The 18,897-nt window shown below is 42.4% G+C and overlaps 1 protein-coding gene across 9 annotated transcripts in view; it reads right to left on the bottom strand.

Annotated features, from left to right (window-relative positions):
- ANKRD44 (ankyrin repeat domain 44) overlaps positions 1–18,897 on the bottom strand; it is a 342,704-nt gene that overhangs the window by 26,186 nt on the left and 297,621 nt on the right. For all 9 annotated transcript variants that reach the window (XM_021076232.1, XM_013984363.2, XM_021076233.1 and 6 more), the window contains 2 exons: positions 14,520–14,591; positions 3,823–4,024 (listed from right to left, as the gene is read on the bottom strand). In XM_021076232.1, the coding sequence (XP_020931891.1) occupies positions 3,823–4,024; positions 14,520–14,591 (274 nt within the window). The remainder of the gene's footprint in view (positions 1–3,822; positions 4,025–14,519; positions 14,592–18,897) is intronic.

The raw sequence follows: 18,897 nt of genomic DNA on the forward strand, positions 1-18,897 counted from the left end.
CATCTAACTTTGGTCCTGGTTGCTGGATACAGGCTTTTTTCCTCACGCAGGTCATCCTTTCTTATCGCCATGAATAGGACTGATCAGATCTCTCCACTTTCCAGTTTTCCTTTCTATTCTCTAAGAGAGCCTCTCAATTCTGTATAATCATCCTGTGTCCTGCCTGCCTCTAGCACTTTTTAAAAAGAAAGACCAAGGGGGAGGAGAAGGCAGAGAAGGGAACAGGAATATGATGGGATGAGGAGGGGAGAGGGCAGGTGAGGAAGGGAGGAGCAGAAGAAAAGAGGAGGGGAGGAAGGGATACAGTAATGGATCTTGCCTCTTCCCGCCATCATTTTACATCCTAAGGTAGGTACTAGAATAACAGTTCCCATCAGTAAATGATGCCTTAAACCAAACCCCCAAGCTGCCCAAGTGCACATGAGCCATCCATGGGCTCTCTGTTCACTGACCGACTGGCACTCAGGAGACTCACAGATGGACCCCCATGGCTGGAGGACTCCACTGTCTGAGTCCCTCAAATCCTAGTTTCTCTGCCTTCCAGCATCTCAAGGGGCACTCCGGTGGCCTCCCACCCTCTGCGGCCTCTGTCTCCTCCCCTTCCCTTCCCAGCCAGACTCTGACAGGGGCTCCTCAGGCCCTCACCCTGCCCACCTCTGCCTGGCTGCCTGGCTGGGACGGAACCTATGGACTCACCCCAGGCAAGATGCTTCTATTAGGAGCTGCAGAGTGAGAAAGCAGCCTCGGGGGCGGGGGAGATGATAATCCCCCAGGATAAGGTACTTTCCTCCAGCTTATTGAATGGAACCCACAACCGTACAAAAGATATGGCTTTCTGCTTAGGGAGTAGGATGCAAACAAATATGTTTAAAATTCCACACATGACCTTCTCTCCTCTCTGAACAATGAGAACACCATAAAGCACATTGCATTAACCTCATTATGGATGTGGAGAGAGAAGGGAATAGAAGCAGCTATGTTAGGCTGAAAAAGCCTCCTCTAAGAGCTGTGTTTTACAGCCCTTTTTATTGCATGCCAGTCATGAGAGAATGCTAATTTAACAATGACACATTTTTCAGGGACAATATGTATTAGAGTTGAAATCACATTCGTTGACACCACTCAAATTAACTACAGGAATAAAACCCACATTTTGCAGACCACTGCGTTCAGCTCAATCTCAGGAACATTCCATTGATGTATCTCAGGAGGAAATTTTGTAGAAATATTGGTGGTGCCATTGTTTTGCTTTTGTGCTTTAAAAATTACACTAGATCGGTTACCACTGGTGAAATATGCAAGGGGTTTAATGTAGGCTTAAAAGGCAATAATTAGCAGGGGATTGATGGCGAAATACTACAGGTGGTGCAGTTTTATAATACTCATGAAATGGAGGGCAGCGTGTTTTAATGGATTCCTCTTTCTACAAAATTTGATATTCTTTAAATATGCATAAACATGATAGTTTAAGGATTTCTCATTTTGCCTAAACAGAAAAAGAGAGAGAAAATCATCTATGTTCATATCACTCACCCAGTATGCTGGAGAGCAAATCAATTTCTATAGTAGTGCTTTTTTTTTTTTTCTTTTCTTTTCTTTTTTTTTATTTTTTGCAGGGGGAGGGGAAGTGGTGGTATAGGAGGTGGGTAGCTCTTTAGATTTAGCTAATAGCCCTCAGGTAACTATAACTCCCCCTTATTGTAAAAGTGTAGCTACATTAGGATTCTCGTTGGCTTCCCACACACTATGTCTTCCACAATTGCCTTCTAGCGAAGATGCTGACATCGCCTTTAGCTGTGCCCTGCCAAGTCCAGCTTTGTCTCAAGACTAGCTCAGCCTCTCCCTGACTATGAGTGACAGCCATCTTTCATGCTGCTCAAAGACGACAGCTGTCATTACAAATATGCATGCCAAAACCTTTAAAATCCATCCTGGCTCCTGCTCCTCATGGCACTCTTGGGATTTGAAACAAAAAAAAAACTGGCCTCTCAAATGAGTTGGAAAAGATTCTGGAAAAGCAGATTCTCAAAGCACAGGCTAAACGCTTCTGCACAGCAGACATTTTGTGGTGAAGAGAGTCAAATGACAAACCTGCATCTTTTTAATGAATGACAAGGGAAATCCAAAAGGAGTGAGTCTTCTTGACCACTAGGGGGCTCCAATGGACCACAACCCATATGACAGCAGCAAATGAGGGACAGTGATTATTCTTCATTGTTTATCTGTCCAGGAGGGTGATTTTCCACAATCAAAAAAGCCCCTTTGTAATTATCAGGAAGTACATGGTAAACTAAAGCAGGATGCTTGCCTTAAAAATGGGCAACTGATATTTAAAAAGGAGCTAGGATTTCCCTTTGTGGCTTAGTGGTAACAAACCTGACTAGTATCCATGAGGACACGGGTTCGATCCCTGACCCCACTCAGTTGCCATGAGCTGTGGTGTAGGTGGAAGATGCGGCTCAAATCTTGCGTTGCTGTGGCTGTGGTGTAGGCTGGGAGCTGCAGCTCCAATTGGACCCCTAGCCTGGGAACTTACACATGCCATGAGTGCAGCCCTAAAAAATAAAATAAAAATAAATAAATAAATAGAAGAACTAAATGTAAGCTTTCTGATAATACCAAGAATGCCTAGAACACTAAACTTTACAATAATACTTATAAATAACAAAAATACCAAAAAGACTAAATGTGTTGGGAAATAAGAATTTATCATTTAACCATACCAACCATTGCTGACCTCATGGCTAAAGTTTTCTCTGACAACAATCATTTCCAGATAATTAGGCAACACTTTTTCAGTCTCCATTTTTTTTTTCTTTAGTGGTTTGGAAATTCAGGGATCTGGATGGCAATACTTCTATAAGATTTAACATTTTCTCAAATACAAGATTTTCAAAATTTTTTTCAAGAATCATAAAAGTTTCCCCATTACCTTTACATCTGTGTTTATGTCTAGAAGTGTCTGAACACAGTTCTAATTTATGTTTATGGAAGAAAAATCCCAGAGAAAGCAAATTACTTTTTTATCAATACATGCATTCTTTAAGAGTCTCTATTTGTACACCTGATGCATCAAGAATCAGAGCAAAAGGGAAGAAGTCTCATTTAGGCTGGCAGAAGGACAAACGGAGTAGACTGCTGTCTGATGACTCCTCTTATGAAGCAGCTCTGAAATACCACTAGCTTTATTCTTCAAAATGCTGTGTGATTTTTGTTCTAGGTACCTTATCTAAAGATCACAATACACCTTTGCCCCCCCCTTTCAGAAAGTTTTGTGACTGTCGTTGGCCAAAGATTCTGAACTCACTTTTGAAGATGAAAGTCAGATGCAGCATAGGGGATTTTTAGGGCAGAATGATGGATACATGTCATTATACATCTGTATAATGTATGACACCAAGAGTGGACCCTAATGTAAACCATGGGCTCGGATGATTATGATGTGTCAGTGCAGGTTCATCCATTGTAATAAATGCACCACTCTGGTGAGGGGTGTTGATAATGGGGGAGGCTATGCATGTGCGGGAGATGGGGACTATGTGGAAAATGCTTGTACTTTCTTCTCCATTTTCATGTGAACCTAAAACTGCTCTAAAAATACAGTCTCTAAAGAAGAAGGCCAGAGCATCCCTGGACATAGAACATTAATCATCCCCAAGTGGAGAGTAAGCCAAAAGCGTTTTGGAAGAGTGCAGGCATGTCTGACATAGAAAGAAAACAGATATTTTAAAACCTGGGATGAAAGAAGATGCTGCCATCCTTTTACTCAAATGCATAAGTGTGTTTCAAAACTAGGGTAATCAGACTCCTGACAAGACCTACCTGAGGCATGAAGTGGGGTTCTTTTGGTTACATTGTCTTTCACAAAGATGGATGCACCCTGATTGATAAGTGCTTCCACACATTCTGTGTGTCCCTTAAAGGCAGCCAGGTCCAGAGCCGTGCGGCCTTTCTCATCCCTGATGTCCAGGTCCACCAGCGACTGCAGAAGGACTTCCAAGGCCTGGTGGTGCCCATTGTAGGCCTGCAAAGAAGAAACCAACAACTCAAATGCATGCTCAGTCTCCCAGGTCACAGACAGACCACTCCAAAGAGCACATCAGGAGTTCCCGTTGTGGCTCAGCAGGTGAATAACTCGACATAGTGTCCATAAGGATGCGGGTTTGATCCTTGGCCTCACTCAGTGGGTTGAGGATCTGCCATTGCCACAAGCTGCAGCTTGGATCTGGCATTGCTGAGGCTGTGGTGTAGGCCAACAGCTGCAGCTCCTATTTGACTCCTAGCCCAGGAACTTCCATACACCACAGGTGCAGCCATAAAAAGGAAAAAAAAATTTCAAGGAGCACATCAGAGAGAGGCTTGGGATAATTATTGAAGCATAGGTGAAACCAGAGTTAGGAAAATTTTAATGCACAGTCCTGTTACATATGAATTTCTTTAGGTTCTTTCGCTTTTGTCAAACAGTTTGCTCTAAAGTTACTAAACGTATTAATACATTCTTGTATTTATAGCTACCAATCTAATACAGACGAACAGCTAAGTGAATTAATTCTTTTATCTACCAGTTCAGACCTAAATACTGACACAATCAGAATATTTTTTTTCCGGAGAGTTTTCTGTTAAACCTTGAGGGGAAAAAAAAAATCGCTAAAAGCACTGTGGACTTTGTAACTCAGCAGAAGCATACTGACCTTCTGTTACAGTCAACATTTTAATTTCAACCATGTGATCGGGGTAAGTTTCTTAATTTCACTTAGCATTTGTTTCCTCATCTACAAAATGAGAGCAATAAAAGCTGCCTTCCCAGGAAGATGAGAAGAGATAAAACTGCATGGTTTTGCACAGTATCAAATATATAGCTGATGCTTCCTCTCTCTGCTTTGTTTCTTCCATTGATTATAACGAAAATGTACGAACGATTATGGGAAGACTATTCCAAATATCAGTGCCATGTTCAAACGTATCGTGAGATTCTATGCTGTTTAAAATTGGAGTTCCCGTCGTGGCGCAGTGGTTAACGAATCCGACTAGGAACCATGAGGTTGCGGGTTCGATCCCTGGTCTTGCTCAATGGGTTAACCATCCAGTGTTGCTGATCTGGCATTGCCGTGAGCTGTGGTGTAGGTCACAGATGCGGCTCAGATCCCGCGTTGCTGTGGCTCTGGCGTAGGCTGGCAGCTACAGCTCTGATTTGACCCCTAGCCTGGGAACCTCCATATGCCACAGGAGCGGCCCAAGAAATGGCAAAAAGACAAAAAAATAAAAATAAAAAAAATAAATAAAATAAGGAGGCTTCATGCTACTAAGCCATAAAACTAAAAAGTCTGAAAGATGATTTTTATTAAGGCTATAAGGTAAAAAAATGTTCATGCACACACAGGGCAAAGGACATTGAAATAAAAGAGAGAGAAGGGATTAGGATGGGTGTTGGTGGAACGAAGTACAGAGGGAGACAAAGGAAAAGCCTGTCCCAGAGCCTTCAGCAGCCACAAGCACAAGCAGCCTCTCATGTCTCCTTTGCTTTCTGTTTTTCTGCTGCAGCAATTCCTCAAGGCACGATTTATGTGAAAAAAGGCTTAGCACAGACAAGAGACTCATTTCCTTCATACACAGAGAGTTTATACAAACCATTTTAAAAACTAGGAAAACGTGTAAAAAAACACTGAAAAGACAGCTCACAGAAAAAGAAATAGAAAAGGTCAATAAACATATAAAAACATTAGGTAACTTTTTAGGGTACTATTTTTTAACGACCAAATGGCAATGATTAAGTTTGGGCATGTCTAGTATTTGTTAAGACATGGTGGAATAAAAGCAATCTATGTTCTCTTGGTGGGAGTATAGATTGGTGTGACATTTGTGGAGGGTGATCTGACAAAATCTATCAAAAATTTAAAAAAAAACTAAGTGGCAAATACACATATAACAATTTCATAAAAAGCAAATACATCCAGATATACACATCTCTATGTGTATATCTATATTTGCAGAAAATTTTGGACAGATACAAAGGAATAATTGCATGGACTTATTTCACCTTCTCTTTTAAAAAATCATTTGAGTGTTTTTCCCAAGTACATGTAAACTACCACAACAACAAAAACTAGATTAAAAGCACCCATGAGATTTAAGGCTACTGACAGGAATTGTTTCTAAAACTTTCTCATTACATTATTTTTGTGAATGATTATGGTTATTATGCTACATAGTAAACATATATATTATATGTGTAGTATATTAACTCACATGCTGATGAATCCTAAATTTATATCCCAGTTCTAACTTCATTTACTCTGTAGGACTTGTATATGCAACTGCCTATTGATATTTCCACTTGCATATCTAATATTCATCTCAAGCTTAACATGTCCCAAACTGAGTTTTGTTTTTTGTTTTTTGTTTTTTTTTTTTTTAGGGCTGCACCCATGGCATATGGAGGTTCCCAGGCGAGGGGCCCAATCGGAGCTACAGCTGCTGGCCTACACCACAGCCATAGCAATGTTGGATCCGAGCCACATCTGCCACCTACATCACAGACCACAGCAACACTGGACCCTTAACCCACTGAGGGAGGCCAGGGACCAAACCCGCAACCTCATAATTCCTAGTCGGATTCATTTCTGCTGTGCCATGACAGGAACTCCCCAAACTGAGTTCTTAATTTCCCTTCTACAATGGGCTCCATCTCAGCAAATGGTAATTTTATCTTCTAGTTGCTCAGGCCCCAAGTTTTGAAGTCATCTTATCCTTTCCTCTTAAGCCCAGGGTTGCAGCCCTGCACAGGGGCTCTGGGACACTGGGGCAAGTGTGTGCCAAAAGTAGCTTCCCAGCCTCTCCCCACTGCCTTGCCATGCCCTGTGCAGGGATGTGTCTGCTGAGAGGAAAGGGCGTTTTTTGCTAACTACACAGAGGTGTCATCAGGTTCTCAGGCCTCAGGCAGGAAATCTACCCATATTTCTGTTATAATTCACACTCAGGTTGGGAGGCTGGAGACAGCCCCCAAAATGCCAAGATCATCTGGACTTCCAAGCCAGGATCCTCTCTACTCTTTCTTTAAAATATACCCAGAATCTATCCAGTTCTTACTATACCACATTCTCTGTTGCCAAGATTATGGCAAAAACGTCCCTTCCTGACCTTGCTCTCCTGCAAACTATTACTGAATAGTCATCAGAAAAAATCTTTTAAAACTCAAGTTCGCCGTACCACTTTTTTTTTTTTTTTGCTTTTTAGGGCCACACTCACAGCATATGGAGGTTCCCAGACTAGGGGCTGAATCAGAGCCATGGCTGCCAGCTTACTCCACAGCCACAGCCATAGCATGCAGGATCTGAGCCACACACACTCGCTCGACCTACACCGTAGCTCACAGCAATGCAGGATCCTTAACCCACTGAGCGAGGCCAGGGATCGAACTCGCAACCTCATGGTTCCTAGTCAGATTTGTTTCCACTGCACACAATGGGAACTCCCGGCTGCACCCTTTCTTGATGAAAACTCATTGATAAAATTCCTCATAGATAATACAATCCAAAACTTCCCATGACCATTCAGGCCCTTAGGATTTGGTCTCCCTTGACCCTCAACATCAACACAGGCCCTTGGCCCCTCTCTCTGCTCCAACTACACTAGCACCACCACCTGCACCCCCACCCCACAGCTAACCACCTACGATTAAATAATGCATGTCTTCCTCTGGGCCATTGCATCTGTACTGTTTCCCCTGGCTGGAAAGTTCTTCCCTTAAAGAGACATGGTGTTCTTGGTAATTGTGCTTCAAATGTCACCTTATCTGGAGGCTTCCAAGAACCCACATAAAACAGCCCACCACCCTCCATCACAACACACCAGACACTCTCACTTTATTTTATCTGCTTTATTCTATCTTTATAGCGTTTACTATTACTTGATATCTGTTACAAATCTATTGATTTGTTTGTTATCTAAGATTGAAGGCACTTATGTGTATTGCTCACTGCTGTATCCTGGACTCCTGTGTGGCACAGAGTAGATTAGACATTCAATAATTATTTGATGACTACATGGATGAATATAATGATTGTTATGATCATTTATTAGTATTAGCGACAAGAATATATTTTTTAAATAGCAACTATTTACTTGGGGAATTGTGCTGAGCTATTACCTTTGCAAACATTCTTTTTATTTTATTTTATTTTATTTTTGTCTTTTTTTTTTTTTTTTTTTTGGCGATTTTCTTGGGCCGCTCCCGCGGCATATGGAGGTTCCCAGACTAGGGGTCGAATCAGAGCTGTAGCTGCCGGCCTACACCAGAGCCACAGCAACGCAGGATCCAAGCCGCGTCTGTGACCTACACCACAGCTCCCGGCAACGCAGAATCCTTAACCCACTGAGCAAGGGCAGGGATCGAACCCGCAACCTCAAGGTTTCTAGTCAGATTCGTTAACCACTGAGCTGTGACGGGAACTCCCAAACATTCTTTTTATAGGTAAACAAAACCAGACAATGTTAATTAATTCACCCAAGATCACTTAGCTACTTAAGCGACGAAGCCAGGATTTGAAACCCAGAATCTGTGACCACTAGAATCTGTGCTTTTAGGCAGTGACTTAAAATTTTCCCCAGTAAATCAATTTAATTGACTTTCAAACAAAATACTTTTGCCTCTACATGTAATGGCTCAGAGACCTGAAAAACAAACATTGAATCAGAAACCCAGGGTCCAAAGCCATTAGTCTAACCTAACTTCTGAAACAATAGCTAGCTTTTTCTGAGCACTAGCTGTGTGTCAGGTAGTACTAGACATGTGTCACACATGTTGTATTTAATTGTTACAACAACTCATGGTTTGGATACTGATGTTATCCCCGTTTACCGACAAGGACACAGAAGGGCAGAGATGGAACTCATCCCTCCCACAGCCACACAGCCTTACATGGTGGAGCTAGAATTCGATGGCAGACCAGTCAGACCCCAGAGCCTGAGCTTCTCATGAGCTCCTACTTTGGAAAGGGCGCAACAAGGTCCTAAGGTGTCTGTTTCTTTAACTTTTTATTATAGGAAATTTCAAACTTGTACAGAGAAGAGAGGATAGTGTAATGAATTCCCAAATATCCATCATCTAGTTTCAGCCATTATCAGCTCACTCCATCAGTGACTTTAAGCCAAGGTGGGAGCATCTACCCTCCTGGAAAGAGCTGTGGGAACAGGAGCACCTATCAGAGTGTAAGTCAGTCTCTCTCACTTGACTTTGAGCTTATTTGAACTTGACTCTGCATAACACCTGGTCTCATTTTAAACTGTAATGATAGTAAAACAGAAAGAGACTCACAGACATAGAAAACAAACTTATGGCTACCAAAGGGGAGAGAGGGGAGGAAAAACTAGGAGTCTGGGATTAACAGACACCCAACTACTACATATAAAATAGATAACAAACAACAAGCTGCTGTGGAGCACAGGGAACTATGTTCAACATTTTTTTTTTTTTTTTTAATAAGGACAGCACCCACAGCATACGGAGGTTCCCAGGCTAGGGGTCCAGTTGGAGCTACAGCTGCCAGCCTACACCACAGCCACAGCAACACCAGATCCAAGCCACGTCTGCGACCTATACCACAGCTCACGGCAATGGTGGATCCTTAACCCACTGAGTGAGGCCAGGGATCGAACCCCCAACCTCATGGTTCCTAGTCGGATTCGTTTCTACTGTGCCACAACGGGAACTCTCTTTCCAATATTTTGTAACAACCTCTAAGGGAAAATAATCTGGAAGAGAACGCATATATATGCATGTGTGTATATATATATATATATATACACACATACATATACACACACATATGTACTTTGCTTTACATCTGACTCTAACGTGGCACCGTAAATCAACTATACTTCAAAAAATTGTAATTGTAGTGACTGATTCAGCTTATATAGAAACCCTGACTTTACACCAAAAAGAAATGAGTCCATGTAGATTAAGTGTAGGTTCCAATGTTATTTGCAAATGCCAGTTCCTTCTGTGCCAGTTACTATGACGACAAAGATAGCAAACATTTTAAATATCTGTCAATTTGACTCAGCTTAGGGACACAGAGTAGGTAACTTATAAACTACATGCATATCTACAGAGCACGACAGCTAACATATTTAGATTTAATGCAGAGCAAAGACAGGGCAAAGAGACACATATGCAGGAAGGAAGTCGATACAAAGGAATCTGTCCTGTTAGAGCAGCAGAGTCGCTCACAGGGCACTGAAGTTAGATGCTGACTTAAGAACTTAACTCCTGTACAAGACCCCTGCACTTTCTCCTTAATTCTCACATCAAAAAAAAAAAAACAAAAACAAAAACCCATTTGTATGTGTTAAAGTTAAAGAGGCTTAATATTAAAATGAAGCGAACCCTGCTGGTAAGAAGGAAAGCTTCAAAATTCCAATCCATACTTTCTTCTTTATCTCAAAGATAGGATGGTTGAAAGTCCAGATTTATGTACAGAATTCCCCTTGTTTTTTCCTTTACTTGAGCTTGCAGCTCTTGAATTTTAGTATGCAAAAGCATTATTATATGGAATTGAGGATATAAAGTTATGTATACTAAACTGCCAAGACAATTTAAGGGGAATAATAAAGGTAACCTTGATAATATAAGAACTCTCATTTACCTTCACAATCTAGAGCTTAACCCTAGAAACAAACTAACATATAGAATTCTATTCCATGTTTGAATGTATGATTCTGTCTTTAAATAGTTACGTAGTTCTTAGAGTCCATAAAAAAGTGTACAATAAAGAAGACCTTTCTCATGTCAGCAGTACATGATGAAAACTCTCCTGTTTTTCTTTCTCTTCCCATCCTAAAGCAGGTGTTTAGTAGGTAATTCCACAAATAATTTCTAAAATAACTCAAGCAGGAAGTAATCACACAAAGGAACAAACATGCTGGTTCAAAAAGCATATGGTATTTTGGCTTTCAATAGAAACCCAGTCTAAGCCTTCACTAGAGGCAGCCATCAAACATTTCAAATTTGTCTTGCACAAGACATTTTTTACAAAAAACCTCGTTAAGTAACTTAAATATTTCTTGGACATAATGAACGTCTTTGAATTTTTTAGATTGGAACTGAAGGCAGCAAGGAGAAAGAATCTGGGGATCTCAACAGAATCCATGAACAATGGGTCCGTCAGGAAATTTCAACAGCTGGAGGCTTGCATTTGCATAGCCTTGTTTTTTGATTTAATTTTTCAAGTGGATGAAATGCTTATGAAATTCACTGGAGTGGTAACCCTGGAGACATGAATCATTCAGCCAGGAAATAGTAACTCAGGGCAGGGCAGGTTTCTTAGGGCTGTCAAGGTTTGGGGGCATCTGCTTCTCTTTCATCGTAGAGTCTTCCATGGAAGAAATAATGGACCTTGGGTTTTTTATCAAATTAATTCCTACAGAGGCCCCTGGAGAGGGTGAGGGGCATACTTGTGAGGTTCTTGGAACAAACAGTAATTTCTTTTAGAGAGGGTTAGCACTTAGAGGGGAAAAAAGATAAAGCAGTTTTAGAATTAACCCACTGCTACCAGCCCGGTCAAAGTCATCATTATCCTAGCTTGCCCCGTGGTCTTGTTTCTGCCTTGTTCCCTGACAGTTTAAACAATGCAGAAGTTGAAGTGATCCTTTAAATGTAAAAGTCCCATCACATCATCTGTCTCCTCAAAACCCTCCAAACGGTTTCCTATTTTGCTCAGAGAAAAATGCCAAAGTTCCCACTGGAGTCTGAGGCCTTTTCCTGCCTCCCCACCCCCTTGGCAACACAGGAGACCTCCCCTTACCACCCTCCCCTCACCACTCTGCTCCAGCCATGGTGGCCTTGCGGTTCTGGGAACAGGCCAAGCACGCTTTCACCCCAGGAACTTTGCACTTCTGCCTGGAACCTTCTTCTGTCAGAGACCAAATGGATAGCTCGTTTAGTCTCTGTTCAAATGTGAGAGTCTGTGCTGTGGGAAACAGCGCCTCATCTGCCACCTCAAGGCTTTCTATCTCATTGATCCCATGTGTAGCACAGGCAACGCTTCTTACCATCTGCCATGGTTGTATATCTACCAGCCTATTGTCTCTTTTAGACTGGGCCCTTTACAAGGACAAGGGCTGGGTTTTGTTTACTGCGATCTCTCCAGCTCTGGAACAGTGCTCAGCACATGAAGTCAGTGTATGTCAAAGGAAAGAAGGATACTGACGTTACTAAGAGGAAGGATGAAGCACACTGATGGCACATAAGGGCCAGGGACTGTTCTAACTGCTTTGCATGAATCAATTCATGCCATCCCCACAAGGGCCCTATGTGCTGCTGTTCTCCTTGTATTATGGGTAGGGAAATAGAGACACAAGAGGTTAGGTACTTGGGCAACAAACAATTAAATAAAATAATAAATTGGAAAGGGTTTGGGGATTCCTAACTCACACCTTTTAATTTACAGATGAGAAAATCTTGCCCAGCTGGTGGCTGGAACCCTCTCTCTGAGTGTTCTTCCTAGACCCCTGCCACTGCAGAACTACCACAGCCCAACTCCCTCCAAGGATATCATATCACAGCAGCCCATCTTTACATGACTCGGAACCCATAACGCTTAGCAGAACACCTGGCACCCAGTAGACATGCACCAATAATTTTTGAAAGAAAAAAAATGAGAGATGATAGAATTTTTGGAAGCTAAGGAAGTCTCCTCTCAGATTACTAGCCAGCTTTGCAAGGCAATCAACGCCACTTTCAAAGGGCATGAGAATTCTATGAGATCACCTTTCCAGCAGGCCTCTCTAGGGGCAGCTCATGCTGTTTGTGAACTCCCAGCTTTGGGGTAACTTCCCCAGGCACAGTGGATGGCTGGGCAGAGATTTTAGGAGCAACCTTTAGAGCAGCCTGTACGAAGAGCCAACTGGTACAAATTTTCATACGCAGAAATATCCCACTATCCATCTACCTTTTCCACATCACGTCCATGTGTAGAAGAAAGACTAATGGACACGTTAGCCCGATTTCACTGGACTTGTCTGTGTGTGTCTGTGTGTGTGAGCATGTGTGTGTGTACAGTGGCTGTGTTGTTAGATGCGGCAGAGTGTGGTCAGTGGGATGTCAGGAGATAAGCTGATGTGCACATGGGGAGACTGGCAAAGAAGGCAGGGCTTCATGTAGTGTGATGGGTTTATCCCCTCTCACTGTGCCTTATCGCTTATGTGAATGAAACCAATGAAACCAATGAAACACGCCTCTCGGTTCTCCAAAATCTCCAGCTCCAGTTTTCAACAGATTGAAACTAAAGAAGTGCATAGATGTGCCTGGCACTAAGTGAAATGTCATACCAGTTAAACATAGAGACCCAGCCCCTTCCTACTCTTCCCAGCATCCGGCCTCTGGGTGCATCCAAACACCTTCTAAGTGGCCCTGGACTGAGGGCTCACAGCTCAGCAGCACCTTGTGCACGCGAGCAGGCCGTTGCTGGGTGTGGCGGCCAGTCCTCAAGGTTCCCCAGCTCATGATGGACTGTTAGCAAGGCACAATCTGAGGTAGGGTGATGGTGGGCTTCCCGGTTTGGTCAGCCCAGGAGAGTCCCAGGGTCCTCACTCTGAGCTGGTGCATTTCCCTTCAATGACTGGGATGTGCAGAGGAAGCTCTGCTGGGAACAGGGTAGGTCCTGCTCCCCTCTCCTCCAGATCTCACCCAGCACATGAATCAGAGCCTGAAACCTCCTTCTCCACGAACCTGACTTCAAGCCCAAGCAGAAGGGGCAGAATTGTGATTATGCATTTGCTCATCTTGCTGTCTCACAAACGTGTGGTGAAATATCTCACATGGGTTATTAGGGTTTTGTTTTGTTTTGTTTTTTGGCTGTGCCTATGGCATGCAGAAATTCCTAGGTCAAAGATGGATCAAACCCGTGCCATAGCAGTGACAAGATCCAATCCTTAACTGCAAGGCCAGCAGGGAACTCCCTCTCACATATTTTTAATTGTGGTATTTGATTTTCTGGAGGTTCAATACTTGCTGCCTATACTCAAATCTCTAACACTGAAATAAAACATTTCCATGTGAAAAAGAATGAATATATGTGTATGACTGGGTCACTTTGCTGTACAGCAGAAATTGATAACACACTGTAAATCAACCATAATTTAAAAAACATTTCCTCAATCTGTTGATTTAACTACTAGATAACTATAATTTTAAAAACTGTTAAAATTTATAATAATCATTTACTAAAGGCACTGTGATAAGGGCTTCATATACACGGTCTCTTTTCCTTTGTCCCCATTTTACAGATGGGGAAACCGAGGCTCAGACGAATAAGTGCGTGTCTTAGGTCATCAGTGGGTGCAGCAGGGATTGGAATTTGCGATGGGCCTTCTATCCGCAGCCTGTGCCTTTACCCGTGTACTGTTTGCATTATGAGTTATTACTGCATTGCTCTGCTTTCCTTTTAAGAGCAGCCTACTTTTAGGAACACTTAAGTTCTTTTTGTAACAGGAGAAGCTGCCCACAGCATCTCACTTACAGCTAAGTGGAGCGGACTCTTGGTAGCACCGGAATCTGATTCTTCAAAAACACTGTTGGTTCTTTCCAAAAGCTGTGGAGATGAAAAGAAAACAACAGTACATGAGTACAATTTGCAGAAGGAACCCTTCCTGATGGATACTAATTTTGACATAAATGAGAAAGGAGGCTTCAGAGGCTTAGGAAATCCTGCAAACTATTGGAAACATAAGAAATCTGGTATTGTATAGCTAAAACAAATATGCTGACTATTTCAACTTCTAGACTATCTTAGAATTTGCTGTTTAAAAGACTTTCATACTTGAAAAGTTGCTCAGCTTTACCAATCCAGAAAAATAATTCATCTTAAATCTACTTCCCACCCAGCAGATGGTCATAATGAAAAAATTACAATATCTAGGGTCTATTCTGTTATCAAACACATGTTTATTGGAGATAGTATTGAAAAAGATTTATGAATACTTGTTCTCATGGAGCTTACAGTCTAGAGATGGAAAGCACAGGAAAACAAATATACAAATAAGAAAATATTGGAGTTCCCATCGTGGCTCAGAAATAACAAACCTGACCAGTGTCTATGAGGATATGGGTTTGATCCCTGGCCTCACTCAGTGGGTCAGGGATCTGGCATTGCCTTGAGCTGTGGTGTAGGTTACTGACGTAGCTTGGATCCCTGTTGCTGTGGTATAGGCTGGCAGCTGTAGCTCTGATTCAACCCCTAGCCTGGGACCCAGGTTCAATCCCTGGCCTTACGCTGTGGGTTAAGTTTCCGGCATTGCCGTGAGCTGCAGTGTACGTCACAGATGATGCTCAGATCTGACGTTGCCGTAGTTGTGGCGTAGGCCAGCAACTATAGCTCTGATTCAACCCCTAGCCTGGGAACCTCCATATGCTTCAGATGCAGCCCTAAAAAGCAAAGCAAAAAAAAAAAAAAAAAAAAAAAGTGCACTCATTAAACCAATACTTGATGAATGATTACCAATATACCCAGACTGTTCCATGCACTAGGATTCAATAGTAAACAATACATATAAAAAATCCATTTTCTCATGGGGTTTTGGGCAGGCAATAAAAGAAAGAAGCTATGTAATTGATTTAAAAGCATAGGTGCTATGGAAAAAGACAAAACAGAGAAGGAGGGTTCAGAAAGCTAGAGGAGAGGTCAGTTTGCTACTTTAGAGATGAGGAGAGGTTTACTGAGCAGGTGATGGCTGAGCAGAGTCTTAAGGGTGACGAGAGAGACTTGTGGATGTCTGAGGGGAGTGCAATCCAAGCAGAGGAGCCAGCAATTACCAAGTCCTTTAGGGACAGAGGTGCTTAAGAACATCAAGGAGGCTGGAGCAAGGTAAGCAAGGATGAGAATGACGAGAAAGGAAATCAGAGATGGTGGCAGTGGGGTTGGTATCATGAGGACCCTTCTGGGGTGTGGTAAAAAGTTTAGACTTTTATCCTGAGTGAGATGGATTTCACTGGACAGGGGTGACATGTTATAACTTTTAGACTCTAGGAAGGGCACAGAGACCATCAGAGAGCTGGGGCAAAAGTCTCAGACGGAAATAACAGTGGTTTACACCAGCCATGGGATAGAGAGAAGTGTTGGATTGTGGATATTTTGGGAGGCAGAATCAACAAGATTTGCCAACGGATTAAACAATAAATGTAAGCGAAAGAGAGAAGAAGCAAAGGATGATTTGTTATAAGCAAACTGAAGGATAGAGTTGCCACAAACTGAAATGGAGAAAGGAGTGGAATATACATAGCGGGGTGCGGATGGGGGAAGCAGAAGTTTGATTCTGGAAATGTTACTTCAAGCATCCAAAAGTACATGTTAGGTAGGCAGCTGTTCGATATATGGGTGTTGACTTCAGGGTATTTAAAGCCATAAGATTGGATAGGATGAGCCAGGGAGTAAATAAAAAAGGGAAGAGTTCCCTGGTGCTCAGTGGGTTAAGGCATTGTCACTGCTGTGGTTCTGGTTACTGCCAGGGTGCAGGTTTGATCCCTGGCTGGAGAAATTTTGTGTGCCACCGCTGCCACCACCAGTGCAGCCAAAAAAAATTTAACAAAGAAGAGAGACTGAATCCTGGGGCCCCCAATATTAAGAGTTAGAGCGATGAGGAGGAACCGGCAAGGAGATGTAGACCAAGCAGGTGAGTCGGAAAGAACATGAGGAGAGCATGAGGTTCTGGAAACCAAGTGAAGAAAGGGTTACAGTGAGACAATGGGCAGCTACGTCTTCCTGATTTTTTTTTTTTTAATGTGAATGTGCATTGTTTTTGCCATAAAAACACCAAAGCTATTTTCGTTTGGAATAAAAGTGATTAACCTCCTTTTTCATTTAATAGAATGATGTCTACCCCTAGATAAGTTCAGAACTCCTTCCAGTCAATACACATGGAACAAAATGTTCGGATTCTCTGGCAGATCAAATAACTGTAAAACTTACCACCTAAAGGCACACAATTTCAAGTTTTCAAAGAATACAATACCAATAATTATATCAGAAGTATGAGGCATCTTTTTGTTTGCTTTTATTAGGACGGGAATAGAATTTGGAACTGAAACAATCTAGGATACATTAGAATAATGAGAGTAAATTTAATGTTAACTTCAAAGCAAATAACTAAAACCTGCCTTACATGGTTGAAATAAAACTAGCCTCAACTGCTTGACAAGGCTAGAAAACAGCTGTTCTTTGCTTTGTTTTGCAACATTATCACCTGCAAGACTTCCTGGAATTGACAGCATGTACCAACTGCAAATCCTGTCCTAGAATGAACTTTTAATCAAAGGAACACAGAATCATTTCCACCATTATCACAAACATGATGAACAGAAGCAAGAAGACAATATACTGTTTATAGTCACAAATTAGGCACGTTCCCAGAAGATTTATTGAGGAATAAGATTTTTCCACACACATCCTTTGAGCATGCTAAGAGCATGTTTTACTCTTCATTTAGTCATTAAGAGTTTGCTGCATGTCATCTCTGTGTGGGACCTTGGGTTAGGCACCAGAATTCAGCTGTGCAGCAAACAGATGTGGTCACTGATCTCAGGAAGCTTAGAGGCTCGTGGGCAGGAGCTAATGGGCAATGAAAACTGTGAAGCAAGAGCTAGGATGCAAGATGCCATGGGTTTGTGAAGGAAGAGGCATCTGCCATAAGCTTGAGGGCTAGAGAAGACTCCTCTATGAAGGAAGGTCTAGCCTGAAACCTGGGTGAGTCTGCCAGGCAGAGAGAAAAAGGAATTTCCAGGCAGAAGGAAGAACATGTGAGAGCAGTGAGCGCAACAAATACAAAAAGCTTTAAGTTCAATAAGGTTAGACAGTGTGCAGAGGTGAGGAAATAGTGAGGAGCAATGAGGCTGGAAATGTAAGCAGACAATAGATTAGGGGGAGGTGATCATATCATTATTGTCTGATCCAGGACATTTTTGAGAGTGATAACTTGGCTGGGATAACAGTTGTAAGCCAGGCCATCCAATCAGGATAATTACTGAGAATCAGTGAAGAGCTTTCAGCAGGGAAGAAGCATGATTATGTCAGATTCTTGGGTTTCACGAAAATCTCTCTGGCTACAGTGGGGAAAATGAACTGCAGTGGTGCTGGGGGTGGGGACTACCACCCTAGAAGCAGGGAGAGGAGTTAGAATATTTCAACTCTGGGATCTCTAAATTATGACTTTTTAAGTTGCTGAGAATGGATGGTGGCCTACAATGCAGAAGAGGCAGAGGAAATGGAAGAAAGTGGGTGTATTGAGGGATTTTTCATTCACTCCTTCATTCATTCAACGATTATTTATTGAGTGCTGTGCTAGGCACTGAGATTGCCAGTTCTAAGACGGTCTATGTGAAACTTGGAATCTAGCAGGTGTAATGGACACCATTCATTGACTGAATGGTAGAGGAAGGGGAAAAGATAGAGTCAAGGATAACATTTAGTTTCCCAGCTGTGGTGACTATGAATGGTGATGCCCCCCCCCCCTTAAGATACAAAGAGAAGACACAAAGAAACAAAGGGGTCAGGGGAGGGAAAATGCATTGAGTTTTGGTTTGACGTGCAGCTGGCACATTCAAGGGGAAATGTCTAGTGGACAGATGAATATAGTGATGAAAGCTTGGAAGAGAGACCTGGGCTGGAGGAATGGATTTGGGAATTATCAGCAATGGCTGAGACACAAAGCCCCCAATGTGGAGAAGACAGCCGGGGAGAGTGTGTAGTGAGAGAGGATGTGAGCCTCAGGAATCCCAGGATTGAGGGTTTGGGAGAGAAAAAGAGTCTGCAAAAGGGGCTGTGAGGAGGAGAGGGTACAGAGAGGTAGGAGGAAAACCAGGAGCGTGAGATGGTGATGGTGATGGCAGCGGTGGAGGCGGTAATT

This window comes from Sus scrofa, chromosome 15 (genome assembly GCF_000003025.6).
Source record: "Sus scrofa isolate TJ Tabasco breed Duroc chromosome 15, Sscrofa11.1, whole genome shotgun sequence".
In the NCBI taxonomy this organism is placed as follows: Eukaryota; Metazoa; Chordata; class Mammalia; order Artiodactyla; family Suidae; genus Sus; species Sus scrofa.